Here is a 22,016-nt window from a genome sequence, read left to right as displayed (position 1 = left end):
ATATAAGAATTCTAATTTCTCTGCACACACCAACAGTTGTTATCAACTGTCTTTTTCATTCTAGCTATCCTGCTGAGTGTGAAATGGAATCTCATTGTGGTTTTGATTTGCATTTCTGTGATGGTTACTGATATTGAGCATCTTTCATGTGATTATTAGCTGTTTGTATATCTTTGAAGAAATGTCTCTTGTTCAACTTGTCTTTTTATTACTGAGTTTTTTATGAATGTTAAATAGTTCTTTCACAGATATATGATTTACAAATATTTTCTTTTATTCAGTGGGTTGTCTTTTCACTGTGTTGATGGTGATCTTTGAAGCACATGTTTTTAATTTTGGTGAAGTACAGTTTATCAGCTTTTTTCATTGATTGCTTGTGCTTTTGGTGTCATATCTAAGAAATCATTGACAAACCAAGATTACAAAGATTTATGCCTGTGCTTTCTTTTGGGAATCTGCTACTTTTAGTTTTTACATTTAGGTCTTTGATCCATTTTGATTTAATTTTTGTATATGGTATGAAGTATGGGTCCAATTTCATTCTTTTGTATATGGATATTCAGTAGTCCCAGAACTGTTGGTTTAAAAGACTAATCTTTCCTCAACAAACTGTTTTGGAAGCCCTGTTGAAAATCAGTTTACCATATATGTATGGGTTTATTTCTGGACTCTCAATTTAATTCCATTGATCTATGTCTATCCTAAATGCCAGTACCACATGTCTTGATTACTACAGCTTTCTAGATACCTTTGAAATCAGTTAAGTGTGACTCCTTTGTTTATGTTTTCAACACCTGTTTTTGGCTATTCTGGATCCCTCGAATATCCATATGAAATTTAAGATCACCTTGTCAATTTCCCCAAAGATGCTAGCAAGGATTTTGGTAGGTGTTTCAATTTGTAGATCAGTGTGGGGACTCTTTCTATCTTAAAGATATTAAATTTTGTGATGTATGTACATATGGAGCATCTTCTCATTTCTTTAGGTCTTCTTAAATTTTTTTCGACAGTGCTTTGTAGTTTTCAGAGTGTAAGTTTTACAAAGTATGTAAGTATGTTATTAAGTATTCTTTTGATGTTATTAATAAACATGTTTATCTTTTTAACTTTATTTTTGGGTTGATCATGCAAGTGTAAAGAAATACATAAATTTATGTATATTGATATTTTTCTATATAATTGCCCTGCCATAACCTCCTAATACAATGTTAGAAGTGATGAGAGCAGACATCCTTTTCTTGTTTATGATCTTAGGGAGAAAGCATTCAGTCTTTAACTGTTACGTATGATAATAGTTATGGGTTTTTCATAGATATATTTTATCAGGTTGAGAAGGTTCTCTTCTCTTCCTAGTTTGCTGAGTGATATTATTGTGAATAGGTGTTGAATTTAGTCATACACCTTTTCTGAACCTTTTGATATGATCACGTGACTTCTGTCCCTAATTCTTATAAGATGTCTGTGGCAGTGGCACTTTGGACCCCAGTTTTCTCAGGCTGCTGTGGCTGAGGTAGAGTGGCTACTCTACCAGTGAGGGGTTGGTGGAGGAGGGACTCCCTAGTATCTACACTGCACTAGCCAGGACATTAGCCTATGCAAATCAGAGCTGTGAAAATGAAGAATCCTAGTGGTTTGCCCTTCTAGTGCAATACCTACTGTTATGATCTGTTTCTACTCACAGCACTTCTGACTCCAGCTGTTTTGAGTTTTCCACAGGGGATAATTCTCTAGTTCTCTACAGATACCAATTGGGTGTCCTGCAGTTTAATTCAGCTCTTAACAGGAACTACCCAGAGTTAGTACAGATACCATAGGTTAAGGGCTCATTCCCAACTGCACCCAATTCAGATGCCAGTCACAAGTAGTGGGTATCCAGGTTACCTACACTTCCATCTGACCTGGCTACAAATTAGGGATTCCCATTGCTCTCTCCTCAAGTTTAGTCATTTGCTGTAATGGATCATAGATCTAAGGAAAATACGTTACTTACTGTTAACACTTTACGTATGAAGGACACAAATAGGTAGCCAGATGAAGAGTTTATATGGGGTAAGATCTGCATAGAGTTTGGGGGTATTTCACACTCTTGGCACGTGATGTGTTCATTGACCTGGAAGCTAATCAAATCTCAGTGTTCAAGAGTTTTTATAGAACTTGGGGCACCTGGATGGCTCAGTGGTTGAGTATCTATCTACCTTTGGCTCAGTGGTTGAGCATCTGCCTTTGGCTCAGGGCATTATCCCAGGGTTTTGGGATCAAGTCCCACATCAGGCTCCCAGCAGGGTTCTTGCTTCTCTCTCTGCCCTTATCTTGGCCTCTCTCTGTGTGTCTCTCATGAATAAATAATAAAATCCTTTTTTAAAAAAGAATTTTTATAGAAGTTAATCTCCAGTGGCCCCCTGATTCCCCACTTCCTAGGGGTTTATGGGTAGGGCTGAAAGTTCCAAGTCTCTAACCACCAGTCCCATCCCGAGGCTATCCATTGACCCTACCCTAAACCACCTAAATAGCACGAACTCTGATGTGATCCAAGCTTACTATGAATAGCAAAGGACATTCTTAAGACTCTGGAAGTTCTGAGGACTTTAGGAGCTCTGTGCCAAGATTTAAGAACAAAGACCAAATATCTTTCTTATTATGCCACAATACCATGTAACTTGACTGAACTGGGGGAAGAGGGAGCCCTATTGGCAGTACAGAGTAGAGCTTTTGTCACACAGGGTGGTTCTTTCCACTGCTGATACCTAGCTTCTTTAATGTTTTCATTTAAGAGCAGCCTCACAGAACTCCTTCATGCCCTCATTCTGGAAGTGGAACTTCTCTGAAGTTCTCCCTTTGTTTTGATGAGCTTTTATAATAAATGTGCTTAGATAAGTATGATTTCCCTTCACTTAATACATTCACATACAAAAATTGTTCTTACAATATTAGTGTATAATTTTTCCACAGTATGACTACTGATGATATTTTTTTATGTCTCAGAGAAGCAGTCTGTTAGACCTTCTGACCAGAGGTCAGTTCTGGGGGTGTTTGAAAGGTGATATATGTGGGGAGCCCTCAGTTTAGGGGCCATTTCCCAGTCCCACTTTATCATAGAACAAACTTTTCTATCATGGCTCATTTTAATACACTGTGGCATATCCCGAGAAACTTGTAGATTTTGGAGGCCTGCAACTTTCTTGCTTACTAATGAATAATATTCAGGGAAATTATCCCTTATCTTAACCTAATTTTTGGTCCACTGCTTCTTTTATTTTCCTTCTTACTGAAATAAAGACTGTTTTAGATTATTTAAAATCAACTAGAATTTGAAGGGTAGCCTTACTTGGGAAAGTCCTAAGAACTGACAGACATCCTGTTCTAGTGAAGATGAAAGAAAAGATTTTTCCTCCCCATCTCTGATTTAAATATTTAAATAATAAAGATGGTGAGGTTAGAGTCTGTGAAAGAGTTCCTTCAATTAAATTTCCTAGTCTTTAAAATGTAGGCAAATACTGACTTTATCTCCCTCATGCTGTATAGAATATTTCTACATGATTAGCTGGACCCTTGGGGATATGAATTTTTAGGAACCAAAACTAAGAATTTTATCTTTTTAAAAAAGTTTTTATTATTTCTTGTTTTATAAGTCTATTTAAATTCAATGTAGTTATATACTGTATTATTAGTTTCAGGGGTAGAATTCAGTGATTCCTCAGTTGCATATAACATGTAGTGCTTATTACATTAAGTGCCTTCCTTAATACCCATCACCCAGTTACCCCATCCCCCTACCCACCTCCCCTCCAGCAACCCTCCATTTTTTTTCCCTAGAGTTCAGCATCTTTTATGGTTTGCTTCTTTCTCTATTTTCATCTTATTTTATTTTTCCTTCCCTTTCTTTATGTTCATCTGTTTTGCTTCTTAAATTCCACATATGAGTGAAATCATATGGTATTTGTCTTTCTCTGACTTACTTCGCTTAGCATAATACCCTTTATTTCCATCCACATTGTTGCAAATGGCAAGAGTTCATGCTTTTTGATGTCTTTGAAAAAAAAAAAAAGGTCCTCCGAATTCAAGCTCCGTTTTGTGACGTCTGTAGTTTTGTTACAGGGTATTTTTTAGTTTAAAAATGCTTAACTGCTTTATATACCACATTAGGGAGCTAATTGTATTATGATTGCAAGTTCATTAGACCAAACTTTTCCATAGTATTGCCTTTCCAAGATGATAGAGAATATCAGATATTTTATAAATATCCACGAAAATCATGGCTTGATTTCTATACCAACTTTTAACTAATGTAAGCCATTATCAAATTGAAACATTATGGGTACCTTTTTATTGTGCTTAAATTTGTTATTGTCTGTATTTGTTCAGATTATCATGACTTTTCCCTCATGTTTTGAAATGTTACTGTTTTCTAGATTTATAAAAAATGATCTATACATTTTTTTTTTTTTTTTTAAGACTAAACTTCAGTGGCTCTGTGAGGAACTGAAAGAGAGAGAAAACCGAGAAAAAAATCTGCGGCACCAGCTGATGCTATGCAGACAACAGCTGAGGAATATGACAGAAAACAAGGAATCTGAGCTCCAGTGTCTTTTTGAACAGATAGAAAGACAAGAGCAGCTTCTGGAAGAAATACACCAGGAGAAGAGAGGTGTGTTAGCTATTCTTACTCTTATTTTTCTTTGTTTGTATTTGTATAATCCTAGGATTGAAAGAAAAAATATTTCTCTTCTCTTTTTTGGAATATTTCCAAATCCCTCTCCTTTCTTTGTCTCTCATCTCCCTCTCATTTTCTTCATTTCTGGGTCCAGAAGAGAAAATTGTTCGCCTGAGACTTTTTCCTTCAGCTAGATGCATCTTTCTTGTGTACGTAGTACTGTGTCTGTTGCCATTTGCAAGTATTAATTTGGTCAGACATTTGTTCCTCCCTGATAAAATGCTAATGTTTTTATCTTACTTCAGTAGAATATTCATTAATTTATTCAACAAATAAATATTTTTACTCCGTGCCTATTTTGTTATGGGCACTACTGTAAGTGGTGATTCATACATCATGAATAAAGCAAAAAAAAAAAAAAAAATCCTCTTCTTTAGTTTACATTGTATTGAGTGGAGTGACAGAAAGTAAATGTAATGTATGGGTAAATTGTTTAATATATGAGAAGATCTCAGCACAATGGTTCAAACAATAAGGAAAGAAGAGTTTGGGAGAACAGGGGGCAGAGCTCAATGTGCTTAATATGTAGGCAATACGTAACTTTAAAAGTTAGACAAGAACTTTTGAAAATGGCTTTTCTGTTTGGTGCTACTACGGCTGCATAATGATGAGAAAAAGAAAAACAGCATTATGTATGGGAATCCTATGTGTATCTTATGTTGTGTTGGCCTTAGGTCTTTAGTTATTGGTGAACTTTATTAAGAACCAGAGAGCGATTTAATATAATGTCCTACTAAGAAATAACATTAACATATGATAATCCCCTAAAAAATGTCTTGGTTTTTCATTTTAGTTATCAGGATTATTCTTTCTACAGGTACCAGTTAGAAATTATTAATTGCTATCTTGTGTGATTCTCAGTTCTTTTTTGGTATCAGGACCACTTTACATTCTTAACATTTTTGAGAACTCAAAGAACTTTAATCAATGTATGTTATATGCATTGATATCTTCCATACGAAGAATTAAAATTGAGCATTTAAAAATATTAATTCCTTTAAAGTAATAATTATAAACCCATTATATTATTAACATAAAAATTAATGATATTTCACTATTTCCAATAAAAAAAATTACAGAGGGCATTGTTCTGCACTTTTGTAAATCTCTTTCATTGCTGTTTTAAAAGAAGATAGCTACATTTTTGTGTTTGCTTCTGTATTCTGTTGTTATAATCCATGTCATGTAACCTCTGGGAAAACTGAACTTTGCATTTATGAGAAACTGAGTCTGAAAAAGGCAAATAATATCTTAGTATTATTAATAAGGGGTCTTGGATGGTCCCCAAACATCCATTGAGAACTGCGGCTCTAGTGCAATTGAAAAATATAAACTGCTAGTAGTAAAAGTCAGAGGATTCATATATATATATATATTTTTTCTAATGACAGTACAATAGAATCTAATTATGGACTTTATAGATAAAACATTGTATGATCTCTATATTATGTTTTAGACTATTCACAATGTAGTTTTTCTTTTAGTAAATATTATCAATATTATCACCTAGTAAATTATTTTCTGTGTAAAGATTTATGTAGTAGTATATTATAAATACTTATAACTCTTAGGGGGACAAGTCCAAAAGGAAAGAACCAAATATTTGTGCACTAAAATAAGTATGTTTAAATGCCTAGCTTTTTTCATAAAAGCTTCAGAAGATAAGTTATAAAGTTTAAATTTCTCAAGGTGATTGTTTGATTTCTACTATGCAAATTTAATAAAAATTTATTACTTGTATCCATAGAGCACTTGAATTCCTTTATGCATCTTAGAATCAGCTTATAATTTTGTTTTTTTAAAGAACCTACTAGTGTTTTAATAGGACTGTTTAAATGTACACATTTAAGAATGGACATCTTGATATTGAGTATCCAATCCATGGACATGGTATATCTATACATTTATTTAGGTTTTTAACTTTTCTCGTGGATATTTTGTACTTTTCAGCAGACGGGTCTTGAACATTCTTTTCAGTTTATTCCTGATTTTTTCTGATGTATGATTACATTAAGTGACATTTTAAAACTTGAATTTCTGACATTTCCATGACTCTTTTCTAGTATATAGAAATACAATTGATTTTTTAATGTTTATTAACCTTGTATTCCTTAACTGTGTTAAGCTTATTTATTAGTTATAGAGCTTTTTATTATTTTTTGATGTTATCATTGTTTTTGATTTCTTAGCACTTAGGTAGGATTTTCTTCGTACATAATCATGTCACCTACAAATTGTTGTGTTGTGCCCAAGATTGCAAATCCGAGAAACCACCAAGGAGCCAACACCGATGCAAGCGCATGAGGGTTTATTAGTAAACTTGAGCTTGGGTCCAAGTATACCCAACACAGTGGGGCAGGGACTTGGACCCCGAAGTGGGTTACAGCTGGGTTTTTTATAGATTGGTCTAGGGGATTTTCAGAAGGGGTGGCGGAATTTCTCAAGTTCTGTTTACATTCTGATATGGGGCTTTCAAGGGCATTGAGCTCTGTTCTCATTCTAATATGGGACTTTCTACCATGGGTGTGGGCTCTGTTGTCTTTCTGATATGGGATTCCCTGCCGAGGACATTGAGGACATTCTGCAGTTTTTCCCATAAAGTTCAGCTCTTATTCACAGGGGCCTAAGATGGCTGTACTTGTGCTAATGCTAAACTTTAGGTGGAATTGCCTTAATTTTTCTCGGCCTCCACAAAAGAAGAACAATGTTGGTACTGGCAACAAATGCAAAAGGTATTGTGGAGGAATTAATGCAAGAGGCAGGCAGTGTAGGTGATCGAACACATACAGGAGACTCTAAGGTCTCTAGTTTTGCCATTGGGAGAAATAAGAAAGTTGGGAAGTAGGGGCTGATTTGGTGGCAGAGAAAGAGGGATCCTATTTTTAACCTATTCCTTAAAGTCGTTAATGAAAAAAAAGTTTTGGGAAGGACCAAACTTTTGTTATGAGAAATGATATGGTAATTAATCTCTTGCCTTAATGTGTGTAAGATGTATTAGGTGCCGTCTGTGATTCAGAAATAGTGTACTCTTAATATATGAATAATGAAGACCAAGCAAAGGCTGTTACAGTTGGAGACATATAAACATATTTATTAGGAAGTAGGGTGAACTAGTACGAGTATTAGAAATACGAGTAAAATGTTCTGGTGAAAATGGGACTATTGATTACTTGGGAAGAGGCCCATATGGGGAGGTTTTTTTGGAGGATATGTTCTTTGATTTTGATCTTGAAGAATATAGCAGGATTTCCATAAGGAGGGAGAAGAGGAAGAAAGATTCTATGCAGGATTTATCTGCATAGTGATCTCTTCTTGGGTATTTTTGCATCTGTTTACGATGGTATACACATAGGAGAGGTGAAGGACTGCAAGACTGATGGTTACATTTAGATATTTCTGAAACTTCAAAATGAATTGTCGTAGAAATTTATGTTTGATTCCATTCACCGTCTTAGAAACTTACCTGTTAGAATAAGGTTAACCTATTTATAAGTGAAACATGACAGAGAAACTTTCTATTCATTGCAATTGCCATTCTCTGCACTCATATATTTAGTTTGATTTAATGTCATATTAACTGATATGTGCCCTGTTAAGCGAAACCCATGTACAAGGAGTTTATCAATGAGTGCTGCCACATTTGTAGATCTGAATTGTCTATGTTTCCTGGGCTATTTGTGGCCTATAGGTTTGGATTGTAGTGTGCAAAAAAGAGAGGAACTCTAATGAGAAGTTAATATCATGACCCTCTTAGAAGTTTAGGAATTATTGACTAAACATCATTGTTATGAATGGCAACAAAGACAAGAATAAAGAGATGTAAACTGCAGCTGGAAGTTGTTAGGTGTATTTTCACTGGTGTAGGTAGCTATTTTACTAATTTCTTTATAAACCAGTTTCTGTCTACCTTCTTAATATTCTGATAAGCTACTGCTCCTGTATGCGTCAGTATTTCTCTGTAAAAAATACTTTGAAACAATGGTTTACTAAAAACTAACATTTATGTGGAAGTTGAAAGGATTCCCCTTTTCAAAGAGCTTCAGAAGGAGGGGCATTTATATAGGACGATTTAGATTCAGTCTTGCTATATGACATGCTAATGATGATGAACAAGTATAGCAGACAATTTACTTTACATATTTTTCCTTAAACTGAAGTTAAGAAGTTTTGGTTAAACAAGGGACCTGTCCTACTTTCTAGGCACTCTGTGGTTGTGACTGTGACTATTTAGTGTGCATAGTTTTTCTTCTTGGGGTAATTAGAAATTGACATAGCCTCTGAAATTCTTTTCTCTTAAAGGTGAAATTTGATCTTATCCAGTTTCTAGATTTGAGTAGGTGTTATATTCATTTGGCTTTGTTGGATTAGGTGGGATCTTCACCAAGCCCTACTATTCTGATACTATGATAGGTACAACACCTAGAAAAATAGTAATTCTCAGCACTGTAGATTTAGGCTTCTCTAATCTATCTCTTTCCATCATATTTTATTTATTAGGAATGTACATGCAAAGATGAATAGGCCTTTGTCAAGACCTCTTTGTTAGGGAGTTACCTTTTCTGAATAAAGGGAAAATATTAATAGGATGTGGAAGAAGGGAAATAGTTCTTTAACCACTTCAGAAAATAATATTTTTTGCAGCAGAAGACTAGTTGCTCATATTGAGTGTTTTTGGTTAGCATCTATGCCTTAGCCAAGAAGTAAGCAGTAGAGAAAAGGTGCATCAAACAAACAATAAAAACAAGCAAAACCAATGTAACCAGAATAAGCTCTACATAACCAAAAGGCAAATAAGCACACATTTGGCAGAAGGTAAGTAATTTAATCAGAATGGTTTGCATTTTGTTTATGACACTCTGGGATTAGGTAATAATATTTGTCTTTCCTAATATTTCAGTTATGTATTACATTTTATAGTAGAAGTATTTAAACAATTTATGCTTTTATATATTTCATTAGAGGTGGTATAACATTGTTAGTACAAATTCTAGCTCCATTTTGTACTATGATTTGAGTTAGCTCTCTAGTATAACATCTGAAAAAAAATTTTAAAAATACATGAATACCAAAAAAGTAAACAGTATTAAAATAATGTATATATTTAAAATAGTTTCAGTTCTTAATAGTATAAAATGAATATGGCTTTTAGATTATAATTTTCTACTTGCTATTGATGATAAACCAGCTTAAGCATGACTATAAATGTTAAGTAGAAGGATCCAAGAATGGGAGAGGTTGAACAGGAGAAAGAAGGATTAATTGGTATAGCAGGATCCTAGAAGATATGAGAACGGATGGGGTCAAAAGTAACAGTGGAAAAATCAATCTTGGAAAGAACAGGATAAACATCTTGGCTTTTCCTCCTTTTTAGCTCTTTGAATACAATACTATTTTTGGCAGTTTCACTTATCACAACAATTTATGTAGTGTTTTCCTTATTTTGACTGTTCTACAATGTCTCTGATTTGCTTTACTTCATCTTTGCCTTGTATATGCTCAATACCTGTTTGGAGAAAAGAATGGGAGGAAGGAGAGGTAGTTACTGAATTTGCCATGTAAATCTGAGAGACCTGTGATAGTAGGAGCCTTGTGCATTTTTAGCCTGATTGTAGAGTGTTTCTCACAAGTATATTTTTTGCAAGCTGCCTTCAAAGGTTAACTCTTGTCATGTGACGGATAACTAAGAAAGAGTCAGCTTAGTGATGAAGCTTGTATACTATACCCTCATCATTCTGGCTTTATAGAATGTCTCTGAAGATGAGTATTTTTACTATATTATAGAGAGATGAGCCAAGTTTTTTTCAGTGTTCTGAAATTGCTGTGCTGTTCAAGGTACTGACTCAAAAAACACTGTGTTTTCTCATAGGTTCTCATTTACCTAGTTTGTCTCAACTTTTAAAGCACTTTTCCTTTGGTTTCACTGTTCTAGAGTTCTAAGAAAAATCCTTTCAGCTGATTTCTCCGGTTTTCCTTGCTCTTCGTCTGAATCTCTGTACCAGTTCTGCAGTTGGTGGATGGCTGAACAGAGGATAATTTCTCAGAATTCACTTGTGGTACAGAAATAAGGGAAGAACTTGCAAACTGAAGGCATCTTTCCTAGGCTAGACATAGAATTGCATGGTTTGTGTTTTGTTTGTGACATTTTTTACGTATTGTTTTAGTTTTCCCACCACTCATGCATTCATCTTATTACTTATTCCCACATCACTTCAAGCGTTTTTTTGTTGTTGTTGTTGTTGTTGTTATTTATTTGAAAGAGTATTTGACAGTCATGACATTTATATAAATACGAGTCATTGTCATCTAGTCTAATAGGAAAGAGAACCAGTTTTTTTTCTATTGCATAATGAAGCATAATTAGACATTCTGAATTAATTTAGGGGATGATCTCTAAGTATAATATAATTTATTTACTTGGATTTTGGTTAATTTAAAAAAAAATCTATTTAGAACTTCATTTTACTTTGTCACCAGTTCAGAAGTTTAGTGATGTTAATCATTAGAGATAATTAATTGCTATTTTGATTTATAGATTGAGGAAATTATTTAAATTCATTAAACTGTTATTTTTGTTTGATATGAAATTATGTCTCCTCCCTTTTATTTTCAACTTTTTCATAATTATTTTCAAAAACCAATTGAGAAATAGTTTTTTTTTTAAATTATGTCCACTAAAAAAAAAAAAATTATGTCCACTAGTTGAGTCAAAGTAGAATTTGTTTTAATCTCCATTTGTGTTTTTGCTTATATATGTTTCATTATGATCTTTTATTTCATTTTTTAAATAATCTTTTTTATGTAAATGTTTTATGTTATGATTCGAAATCCAGATAGGTCAATGGGGATTGAAATTAAACCCCATTTGTTGGGCATTATTAGGACTAGAATTAAATAAATTAATGATATGCCTAGAGTTCCTGATCCACAGATCTGTGCAAGCGTCAACTTCAATTGGATATGAAATCAACATTTACATTGTTAGTGAGTAAATTGGCAATAGTGTATGGCTTATTTTTCTTTAGTTGGCTGTATCTCTGCCCACTCACACTTTTATGTAAGGAGCCTCAAGCTTATACTACTGTTGGCTAAACTTAATTTTAGAGACATACATTTTTAATATCTCCAGTAATATGCTTAAATTGATAATAGTTAAGTATTGACTGGATAGAGTTCACATATTTAAAATTTACATTTTTCCCCTTCTAAATTATTGGATATGTGTGTGTATTCTGGACAATATTTTAGAAAAATCCACACATGTTAAATATATGATATGAATGAATTCTTAGATTTTCTTGTTTCATCCTCTGATAGATTATCTACATTATTTTCTGCTGTTTCATAGTACAACAAAGCTGGCCTACTTGACTTTGGATCATGAGGATACTCAGGGAGAAGAATAAGATAGAGATACATGTGCTAAAATAGACTTGAATGAGTTCTTAGGTCAGTAAATAGCTTTATTAAATTCAAAGCACATCCTTACTGTGTTTGAGTTCTTTTAAGCATTATATCCTTTTTTCTTTTTAAGATTTTATTCATTTATTCATGAGAGAGAGGCAGAGACACAGGTGGAGGGAGAAGCAGGCTCCATGCAGGAAGCCTGATGAGGGACTCGATCCCGGGACTCCAGGACCACACCCTGGGCTGAAGGCAGCCGCTAAACTGCTGAGCCGCCCAGGCTTCCCCAAGCACTATATCTTTTAAGTATTGTATCTTTTCTACTTTGTTGCATACATAATAGTTACCAATTCTGGCAGGCAGAATAGTAAAAGCCCACCTCTCTCAAAGATACCTACATCCTAATTCCCAGAACCTATTAATATCTTACATTCCATAGCAAAAGATACTTTTTAAAGATTTTTTTAGTTATTATTATTAATTTGAGAGAGAGCGAGCGAGAGAGAGCATGAGCCAGATGAGGGGCAGAGGGAGAAGCAGACTCCCCACTGAGCAGAGAGCCTGATGCAGGGCTCTATCCCAGGACTCTGGGATCATGACCTGAGCCAAAGGCAGATGCTTAACTGACTGAGTCACCCAGGTGCCCCACAAAAGAGGTTTTGCAGTTGTGGTTAAATTAATGGTTTTGAGAAGGGGAAATTATCCCAGATTATTTGTTTGGGCCCAGTGTAATCATAAGAGTTCTTGAAAGTGAAAGAAGCAGAAAAGGAAGTCAGAGTGATTCAGTGTTAGAAAGACTCAATTTACTGCTGATGGCCTTAAAGATGATGGAGAAAGGCTATAAGCCAAGGAATATGGGTGGCCTCTAAGAAGCGGAAAAGGCAAGGAAATGGATTCTTACCTGGAGCCTCTACAAAGGAATGCACCTTTGCTGACATGATTTTACCCCAGTGCAACCCATATCAGACTTCTAACCTACAGAATTGTAACATAATGAATTTGCATTGTTTTAAGACACTAAATTTATGGTAATTTGTTATAGGATACATGATAAACGAATGCACCAATAAAATCATGAAATTAGAGATTTGTGGTAGTTTCTCTGACACTTAATTCATGGCATATCAAGTGATTCTCAAGTCTGCTTGAACCTCTTTGGGTACATGTGTCCATCTTTGGATGTTTGTCAGAAAGCTAGGAATATACATATATTACTTTCAATCTACTAAAATTATCTTTGAAATGCACTGAGGCAGGTCTTAAAACGTGTCAAATGTAGTACTTCCAAAATGAATATAGTATCCTTATAACTGTCTATACATATTTGGTCCTTTCCACTTAAATATAGCTAGGAAATTGAAAGACATTACATTGAGTCATGAATGAACCTGAAATGTAAATAGTGCTTCTTGGCTTTGGTTGCTGGAAGGCCTTTGTTCATTTATAGTCCTTCTTACCTTTACATTTTATTGTTCTTCCACTTTGGCTTAAAATTATAGTATTAACACGTACATAGAAGGAAATTAAAAAATAAAATCACAAGACAAAAATAGGGAGCAGAGAAAGAGTGTCCCCAGTACCTGAAGGGAGTTATTGTAGTTTATCACTTTAGTTCTGAGTGTTCTGACTATCTAGTGTTAGTCACTATCTAGATAGTGACTATCTAGAGCACTATCTACTAATAGTGTCCTAACTATCATCTTAGTTAAAGGGAGCATGGAAGTTCCTATGAGAAACAAAATTATTCTGGAAACTGAATTCAATAGGAATGTATTATATTCATATTTCTGTAAGCATTGTAACCATCTCTAGTTATTGTTTAGAGAGTAATAAGAGCTGACATTTATTGCTCTGTGTCAGATTCTAAGTGCTATAAGCAACTTATTATTTCATTAATCCCCAAGCGGGTATTATTATTCAGATTTCAAAATACAATGATTGGGGATTCATTTCTTTGTAGAAATTCTACAAAACAACTAGAGACACATTATGACTTTTATAGTCCCCAGGCACTTTTGCCTTTGGGCCCCATCCTCCATGAAATAATGAAATTTTTGGCTATGGTGATACAAAGATTAATATAATTCAGACTGGATTTATTATTATCTATTCATTATTATTTTCATTTTTTCTTCTAGTTTTATAATAAAACGAATATATTTTCATTGGCCAGAGACACTGCCTAGTATGCCTGTTGGAGAAGTTGGCCTCAGAAGAATACAGGCTGTGCTGTAATACCATATGGGGGATCTGACTTTATGGAGTAGGTGGTGAGGACAAGATTTCCTAAGACAGTGACACTGATGGGATCTTAAGTCTGATTGAAGTGCAAGCACAAAGATTGTGATTGTGACCTAATGCTTTACAGATAGTAGAATTAATGAAATTACCACTGCCCTTAGAGTGGACAATAAAAGTTCAATTTATTCTTGAATTCTTGACGAAGTGTTTGAAGTTTGGTTATTCTTTATTGTTGAATAAGTTGGGATCCCGAATGCTTTAAATACCAGATGTGGTTGTGGAGAATAAACATATGCATGTCATGAAATTTAATATGGAGGTATTTTTAAATGGAGGCTGCCAATATACTCTATATAAAGCCTGTATTGTCTTATAGCTATGAAATTTTAATTTGAACCTCCAAGGAAAGTTTTATCTTATTAATTTGAAAGATTTCCTGAGAGCATTTAAAACCTATTCTTACACTTATCATTTGAAAGAAAGATGACTTTCTCCCATTTACTTGTACTCTGCAATGAGTGGCTTTAGAGTTTTGTTTGGTTGTTTCTGTAAGTCTATTCCTCCCTCCATTTAGTTGACCTCTATCTTATTTAACTCTGTATTACTTCATCTTCAAGGATTGCAGAAGCTTCTTATTTGCAAGATCTTCTTAACCTTTAGTCTACTTCACTGGTCTTCACCTATGAGCCTGCCAGAACTTCCGAGACAGATGATTTTCCCAAGCAGACACACTCCAGTGGATGTGTTCAAGTTCACACCATTCCCTGGGCCCAAGCCATCCTTCATCCATTTCTCTGCTATTTAATAAAACATTTGGTAAGGGTGACATCTTTTAGAAATAACCTTGAATATGCTCAGAGTAATACAAAAAAGGTAAATTATTCTCAAACTTTGGTTTTGTATTTTTATAATAAATTACTTGCAACACACCCCACAATTGACCTACACTCAGTAGCGTTTTACTGGAGAAAACACACATGTGCATGCACATGTAACTGCTGTTCTAATCAGTTCTGCCAAATGAATCTTCATTAAACACAGCTTTGAGCAGGAGATCCTTAGCTCAGAAACTTTCAGGACAGCCTGGGTGGCTCAGCGGTTTAGCACCTGCCTTCAGCTCAGGGCATGATCCTGGAGACCAGCGATCAATTCCCATGTTGGGCTCCCTGCTTGGAGCCTGCTTCTCCCTCTGCCTATGTCTCTGCCTCTTTCCCTCTCTGTCTCTCAGAGAGAGAGAAAAAGAAAGAGAGAAAGAAACAAAGAAAAAGAAAGAAAAAAAGAAAGACCTTCAGTGGCTTTCTCATTGCTGAGCAAGTAAAGTTCAAACTTACAGGAGTCTACCATTTTCCCCTCTTTGTATGAAAACTCTTCCCTGTTATTTACCCTTGCCAGCAGAATTTTTCTTTTTACTACCCCATTACTATTAAAACTTCTAGATGTAAAAAAAAAAAAAAAAAAAAACTTCTAGATGTAATTACATGCCATTTGCCATTTATGACTTTTCATTCTGGGTATCCACATGTATTTTTTTTATATTAAGTTTTAATCTCATTTATAGACTCTTGTCTTTCCATTGCATCTTGTACCAGTTTTTATATTTAAAAGAGAAATAAACATAATTATTGGACATTTGAGTAGGTGTGCAGATGGATGGATGGATGAATGAATGGATAGTGCAAATTTTGCCTCCTACCTCTTTATCCCATTTATTATGGCATTATCATCAGAAATCATACCCCCTTCCTATATATACACTCTAGACTTTAGGTCTGTTTTACCAACCAAAAAGGAAAAAAAACCAAATCTATCTTGATTTATTCTTACTTCTGCTTCAGGACACAGGAATAAACATGAGGTATTAGATAACAACTCAGATTTACCCCCAGACTATTCTAATGGTGTCCTCTATTAGCTTAGCTGTGTTCATTAAATCTTTTGAATCTAGGATAATTGGTAATAAGAGAATCCATCTCCGATATCCCTGATAGTATTTGGAAAGACTTTGATATACATATTCTCCTTTTTTAGATTTGATGGCAGTTCATCACATCAGCTGTGAGAGATTTCAGATTTGATTTATTTCCTATTGAGACTATGGAACTTACACTCTAATATTTAAAATTCATTTCTTAATGATGTCACACTTTGAAAAGATTCCTCATCACAGTCCCTTTCCTGTAGGTGATGTTAAATCTTTATGTTCAACTATTCACTCTCATTATATTTGAGATTGTCTTTAGGGAAATGAAGGAAGCTGTTCCTTGAGGGCTTGCTTTATTCAGATTTTTATATGCATTATCTCATTGTACCCTTAAAACAACCTTGTGAGATTATGAATCCCATTTTATAACGAAGCAGCTGAGTCTGGGATGCCAGGAAGTGCAGGTTTTTTTTTCTCACAAAGTGGTAGAGTGAATTATAGATGGGAGAGGTCTTTGTGAAACTCCAACATGTGTCTCTACTACCATATCATGTATCAAAATGAACCAGCACTAAGTCAAGCTCAGTAAGTCTTATAAATTGGAAACAACCCATCCCTCCCCACTTTTATGGGCTGTATTCTCTGAAGTTGTAAAGAAATCAAGTTTTCGTTAAGAATATTAGAAATAATATTGCTCTATCAAAAATCTCAGTCTTTTTGGCTACTAGTTTAGTTAATGAAACTAATTCTAATGTTATAGTATAGGACTTTTCTTTCTCATAAACAAGAAACTAATATCAAATCTTTTCTTATGTGTGCCACTACCAGGAATGTGATATCTGCTTCCTAATCATTTACCCAAAACCATATCTTTCTGTTGTGGTTTTCAAATTCAGAATGATTAGAGGACACTATAGTTTTCAGAGCAACCAATTAGTTTCCATCTCTATGTACTTCAGTTCCATGGAATAACTATTTCCAAGAACTACTCTGACTTCTGCTTTTATAGTCATAAGAAATTTGGCTCTCTTCAAAGCTTTCAGAGTTCACTGGGGTCAAGATAGGTGTATATCCAATTTGTGATCTACAGTTTCTTACTTTTTTCCCTCTTTTAACACAGTCCTATCTGCCACAAGAGCCTCAGCTGAGTCTGGCAGTGTTTTAGCAGTTGCTCTCAGGTTCACATCTCTTTCTACCTTTTTCTGTTCTGAATGGAGAATGACTCACCATAGCTTAACAAAGAAGCACTTTCATCTTGAGGAAAGGGATGTAAACTGCAGCTAGAAGGATTTAGCTAAGACGTAAGAATACTTTGAAACTATGAGGTTACTAGAACTAAAATATCTATGGCAGTTGGAAGGACTCCTTTCTTCCAGGATCTTCAGAGGGAGAGACATCTGTGTAGTATGACTTAGTTGCAATGAAATGCTAATGATTATGAACAAATATAGGAATTAATTTTCTTATTCTTCTTTAACCGAAATTGTGAACTCTCATTTAAAGAAGTGACTGATATTGCTTTCTAGGCACTTTGTAGCTCTGGTTATTTACTATGGACATTAGGCAGAGGCATGTATCTAAGTAACACGATCTCTTGCTCCTCCATATCAGTGAAGCCTCTGATGGGTTTTCTTTAATATTTGTATCTTTTTGTTCATGATGAGGTTGGAAAGTTTTTTAGGACAGTACAAGGGAGAGAAAATGGCTACTATGTGTAATATGACTTTGGAGGTATTCTCTATTACACATAGTTTTTTTTTTATTATAAAGATTTTATTTATTCATGATAGACTCACAGAGGGAGAACCAGGCTCCCTGCGGAAAGCCCAATGGATGAATCAATCCCAAAACCCTGGTATCATACCCTAAGCCAGGGGCAGACACTCAACCACTGAGCCACCCATGTGCCCCAACACATAAATTCTTAGAATAATTTATTAAATATGTTTATAATAATGGGGTTCATTAAGGGAAAAGAGGTGAATGCAATTTCAATGAAATGTGTCATTTCCAAACAAACATTCTTCATGTATAAGTTGTTCTGAAAAAATAAACTGTTATAAGAGGAAAAATATAACTAGTTAATATTTGGTTACATTCCAATTAGAAATCAAAGTAAAAACTCTGACCTATTGTATTCATACCACTTGACAGTATTCATATCTGCATATACGTTTATTCTAGTTTTCTGCTTAAATCTAAGAGTTATCATGTTTTTTGTTTTTTGTTTTTTTTGGCCAGGCAGAGAAATAATCTAATCAGCTATTAAGAAAGAATAAAAATGTTTTGATTTAAATACCTTAAGAATAAGAGTATAAGAATTTGAAGTGTCTTTCTACCCTTTGGGTTTGAATTCAGTTCTAAAGCAAAGTTTAAGACATGTGTATCTGGGGATCCCTGGGTGGCTCAGCGGTTTGGCGTCTGCCTTTGGCCTGGGGCTCCACCCTGGAGTCCCGGGATCGAGTCCCACGTCAGGCTTCTGGCATGGAGCCTGCTTCTCCATCCTCCTGCGTCTCTGCCTCTCTCTCTCTCTCTCTCTATCATAAATAAATAAACAAACAAATAAATAAATAAATCTTAAAAAAAAGACGTGTATCTGTATTCTTTTTTCCTCTTTTTTTTTTTTTTTTTTTAAATTTATGGAGCAAACATTTAAAACATACTTTCTGGCAGAGGGTTACTTTAGGATTTGCCCTCTCTGCTTTTGTGTTGCTGGCTCAGACATCTGCAGTGAGCTGACATGGAGATATGTATTTCCTCATGAGGCTTCAGTACACAGAGAGCTTTTTTATTGGTTGATTTTATTATTTTTTTACTTTACTAGAAATTGGCCTTTATTATAGCATGTTAAACTAATATACTCTTCTATTTAAGTTCTTAACAATTCCCCAACCCCACATCACATGATAACCTTATTTTTGTGTAGATCTTGCTGTAAGGTCAGCATGAGACAAGACTTAAATGTTGTTTGGCCTAAGTTGTACAACTCCGTGTAAACCAATCTGCACTCTGGCACATTGGTATTGTAGCTGTCCTTCAATCTCCATGCTTCCATAACCGTGTCCAGGTGACTAAGCATCTTATTACTTTTCCACAGTTCTAGCTCCATCTAAATTTCTATTTTACTTTTCATTTGCAATATTTTTTCAGTCTTTTTTTCAGATCAGTTTTCCTCCAGGAGCACCTTGAAAGACCTCCCTCCCTTTATATTTCTGGTTCTCAAATATTTTACTCACCTTTTGGCATCTCAGTTCCAAAGTCCATTTTGTAAGAATTGGGATTTAGTCACTAACTATGCTTGCTTTAAAAAAAAAAAAATTTTTTTTTTACACTCCTTCTCTTTGAAATATCCATTTATTCTTATTATTACCTGGGTAGAAGTATTAAATAAGATCCATTGCTATTTAATGCACATTTGGCTATATAGTTTATATTTTTGTCCTTCAGTTTAATTCATGCTAATGAAAGTACCTGTCTTGCTTAGGCAAGCCATAAGAAAAAGTACTTCACCTTCAGTGACTACCTATTTAGTGTCTTTAGAGTGTGTATGGTTCCATTGTGTTCCATATATGATGCAGACATACTCTTTACTTTCACAGAATTTAAAATTCTAATTCAGATAAGGATTTACACAGATATTTATATATAAAGCTATGAAAAGAGTTAAATTGTTGTGGGTATATATTCTACAGAATGGAAAAGTTGTTGATGGAGTGGCTCTGGTTGGTTCTAAAGTTGTTGTTTTTTTTTTTTTTTTCCACATAGATTTGTTGCTTACAGTCACTGAAGGGATGATTCTTTCTGTCTTCTCTGATTGTGAAATGCTATAAATGCCCTGAGGAAATAGGAACTGTAGATTACTATAGATAAACTGTAGATTTCTGTAACAGTCATAAAGAAAAGTTTGTCTTTGTGATTTTTATAACTAGGAAGTTTCCGTACTAGTCAGATGTTATTAGCACCTGTTACTTGGTTAAATCAGACATACCATAGCTGTTATGGTAGTAGAGATAGGATAGGTCTATTGGTTTCTTTGCTACAGTAAGGAAAGAAACACTTATGCTTTGGGAGATTTGGAGATTGATAAAGAAAAGGAGAGACATGTGCCAATTGCCTATAAAAAGGATTTTACAGGGTTTTTATTTTTATGCATAGTACCTTACACTACTTCTTCCCTTTTCTTATTCCTGGTGAAGGAATAGAATAAGTGAATGATTAGAGCATTATTGGGGAAGAGTTATTTGGGGGACAACAGTTTTTTAGATCTCATTTCCCTCATTTGTAATTTTTAAAGATCTGTAAATGTAGCTGGAAAATACCAGTGTCTGATTATCCCATGTGAGTTAATTGGAATTAATACATTTAAGATTTCCATTTTTTTAAGTGATGCATATTTTTTCCAAAGGGAAGTTTTCCTCTTATATTTTAATTGTGAATTACAATATCTTCTGATCAAAATGATCATGTTTCTCTCATACAAAATTCCAGCATACTGGGGTACCTGGGTGGCTCAGTCAATTAAGCATCTGCCTTCTGCTAAAGTCATAATCCCAAAATCTTTTTTTTTTTTTTCTGCTCATTTTTCTTTTTTTTTTTTTTAAATTAATTTTTATTGGTGTTCAATTTACCAACATACAGAAAAACACCCAGTGCTCATCCCGTCAAGTGTCCACCTCAGTGCCCGTCACCCATTCCCCTCCAACACCCACCCTCCTCCCCTTCCACCACCCCTAGTTCGTTTCCCCGAGTTAGGAGTCTTTATGTTCTGTCTCCCTTCCTGATATTTCCCAACATTTCTTTTCCCTTCCTTTATATTCCCTTTCACTATTATTCATATTCCCCAAATGAATGAGAACATACACTGTTTGTCCTTCTCCGATTGACTTATTTCACTCAGCATAATACCCTCCAGTTCCATCCACGTTGAAGCAAATGGTGGGTATTTGTCATTTCTAATTGCTGAGTAATATTCCATTGTATACATAAACCACATCTTCTCCAAACTGTGGAAGGAGCCTCGGTGTCCATCGAAAGATGAATGGATAAAGAAGATGTGGTTTATGTATATAATCCCAAAATCTTGGGATTGAGCCCTGTGTTGGACTCCCTGCTCAGTGGGGAGTCTGCTTCTCCCTTTCCCTCTGCCCTGCACCCTGCCCCCCAAATAAATAAATAAAATCTTTAAAAAAATTTAGCATATTACAATTCTTGGATTTATAGAAATTTTCCTGCTTGTATATTCAGCTTTCATCAGTTGTGGGTCATTTCTATTGGAGATAATTTGAATAAGAGGGACCCTGTGTTCTGGAAGAGGTAATAGAAATAAAGGAGCAAATATTCTTCAGTAAAAGGCCTTGGGAAAATTAGAATGAGGTAGAGTATACCTGAACTTAAGAATTGAATTCCAGTGATTGATAGAAGACAAAACAAAACAAAATAAACAAAACACCATTGGTATCTTAAGAGAGACAGTTGGAGATTAATGACAATAGGCAACTTGGTTTTTCTTGTTCTTCATAGCAACATATGGTAAATATTTGTTGAGTCAAGTAATGAGTGAATGAACAATGGAGCAAACAACTAGGGTATGTAGTCTATAGTAAATAATGAGAAGGTATTAATTGCATGGGGATTAAAAAAATAAGCCTCTCATTCGATCTTTTTCTAACAGTAAAGTATTGAAACAAATTTACGAGCATCTTATTGAGATTTCAGGAGTGTCTGATGATATATGGAGATGAG

The 22,016-nt window shown here is 34.6% G+C and overlaps 1 protein-coding gene across 11 annotated transcripts in view; it reads left to right on the top strand.

Annotated features, from left to right (window-relative positions):
- The window catches only part of CEP128 (centrosomal protein 128), a 489,572-nt gene that overhangs the window by 274,780 nt on the left and 192,776 nt on the right, over positions 1-22,016 (top strand). For all 11 annotated transcript variants that reach the window (XM_072762163.1, XM_072762162.1, XM_072762169.1 and 8 more), the window contains one exon: positions 4,453-4,645. In XM_072762163.1, coding sequence (XP_072618264.1) covers positions 4,453-4,645 — 193 coding nt within the window. The remainder of the gene's footprint in view (positions 1-4,452; positions 4,646-22,016) is intronic.

This window comes from Vulpes vulpes, chromosome 6 (assembly GCF_048418805.1).
Source record: "Vulpes vulpes isolate BD-2025 chromosome 6, VulVul3, whole genome shotgun sequence".
In the NCBI taxonomy this organism is placed as follows: domain Eukaryota; kingdom Metazoa; phylum Chordata; class Mammalia; order Carnivora; family Canidae; genus Vulpes; species Vulpes vulpes.
Note: the sequence above shows the minus strand (reverse complement) of the source record. Positions and strands in the feature narration are given on the sequence as shown.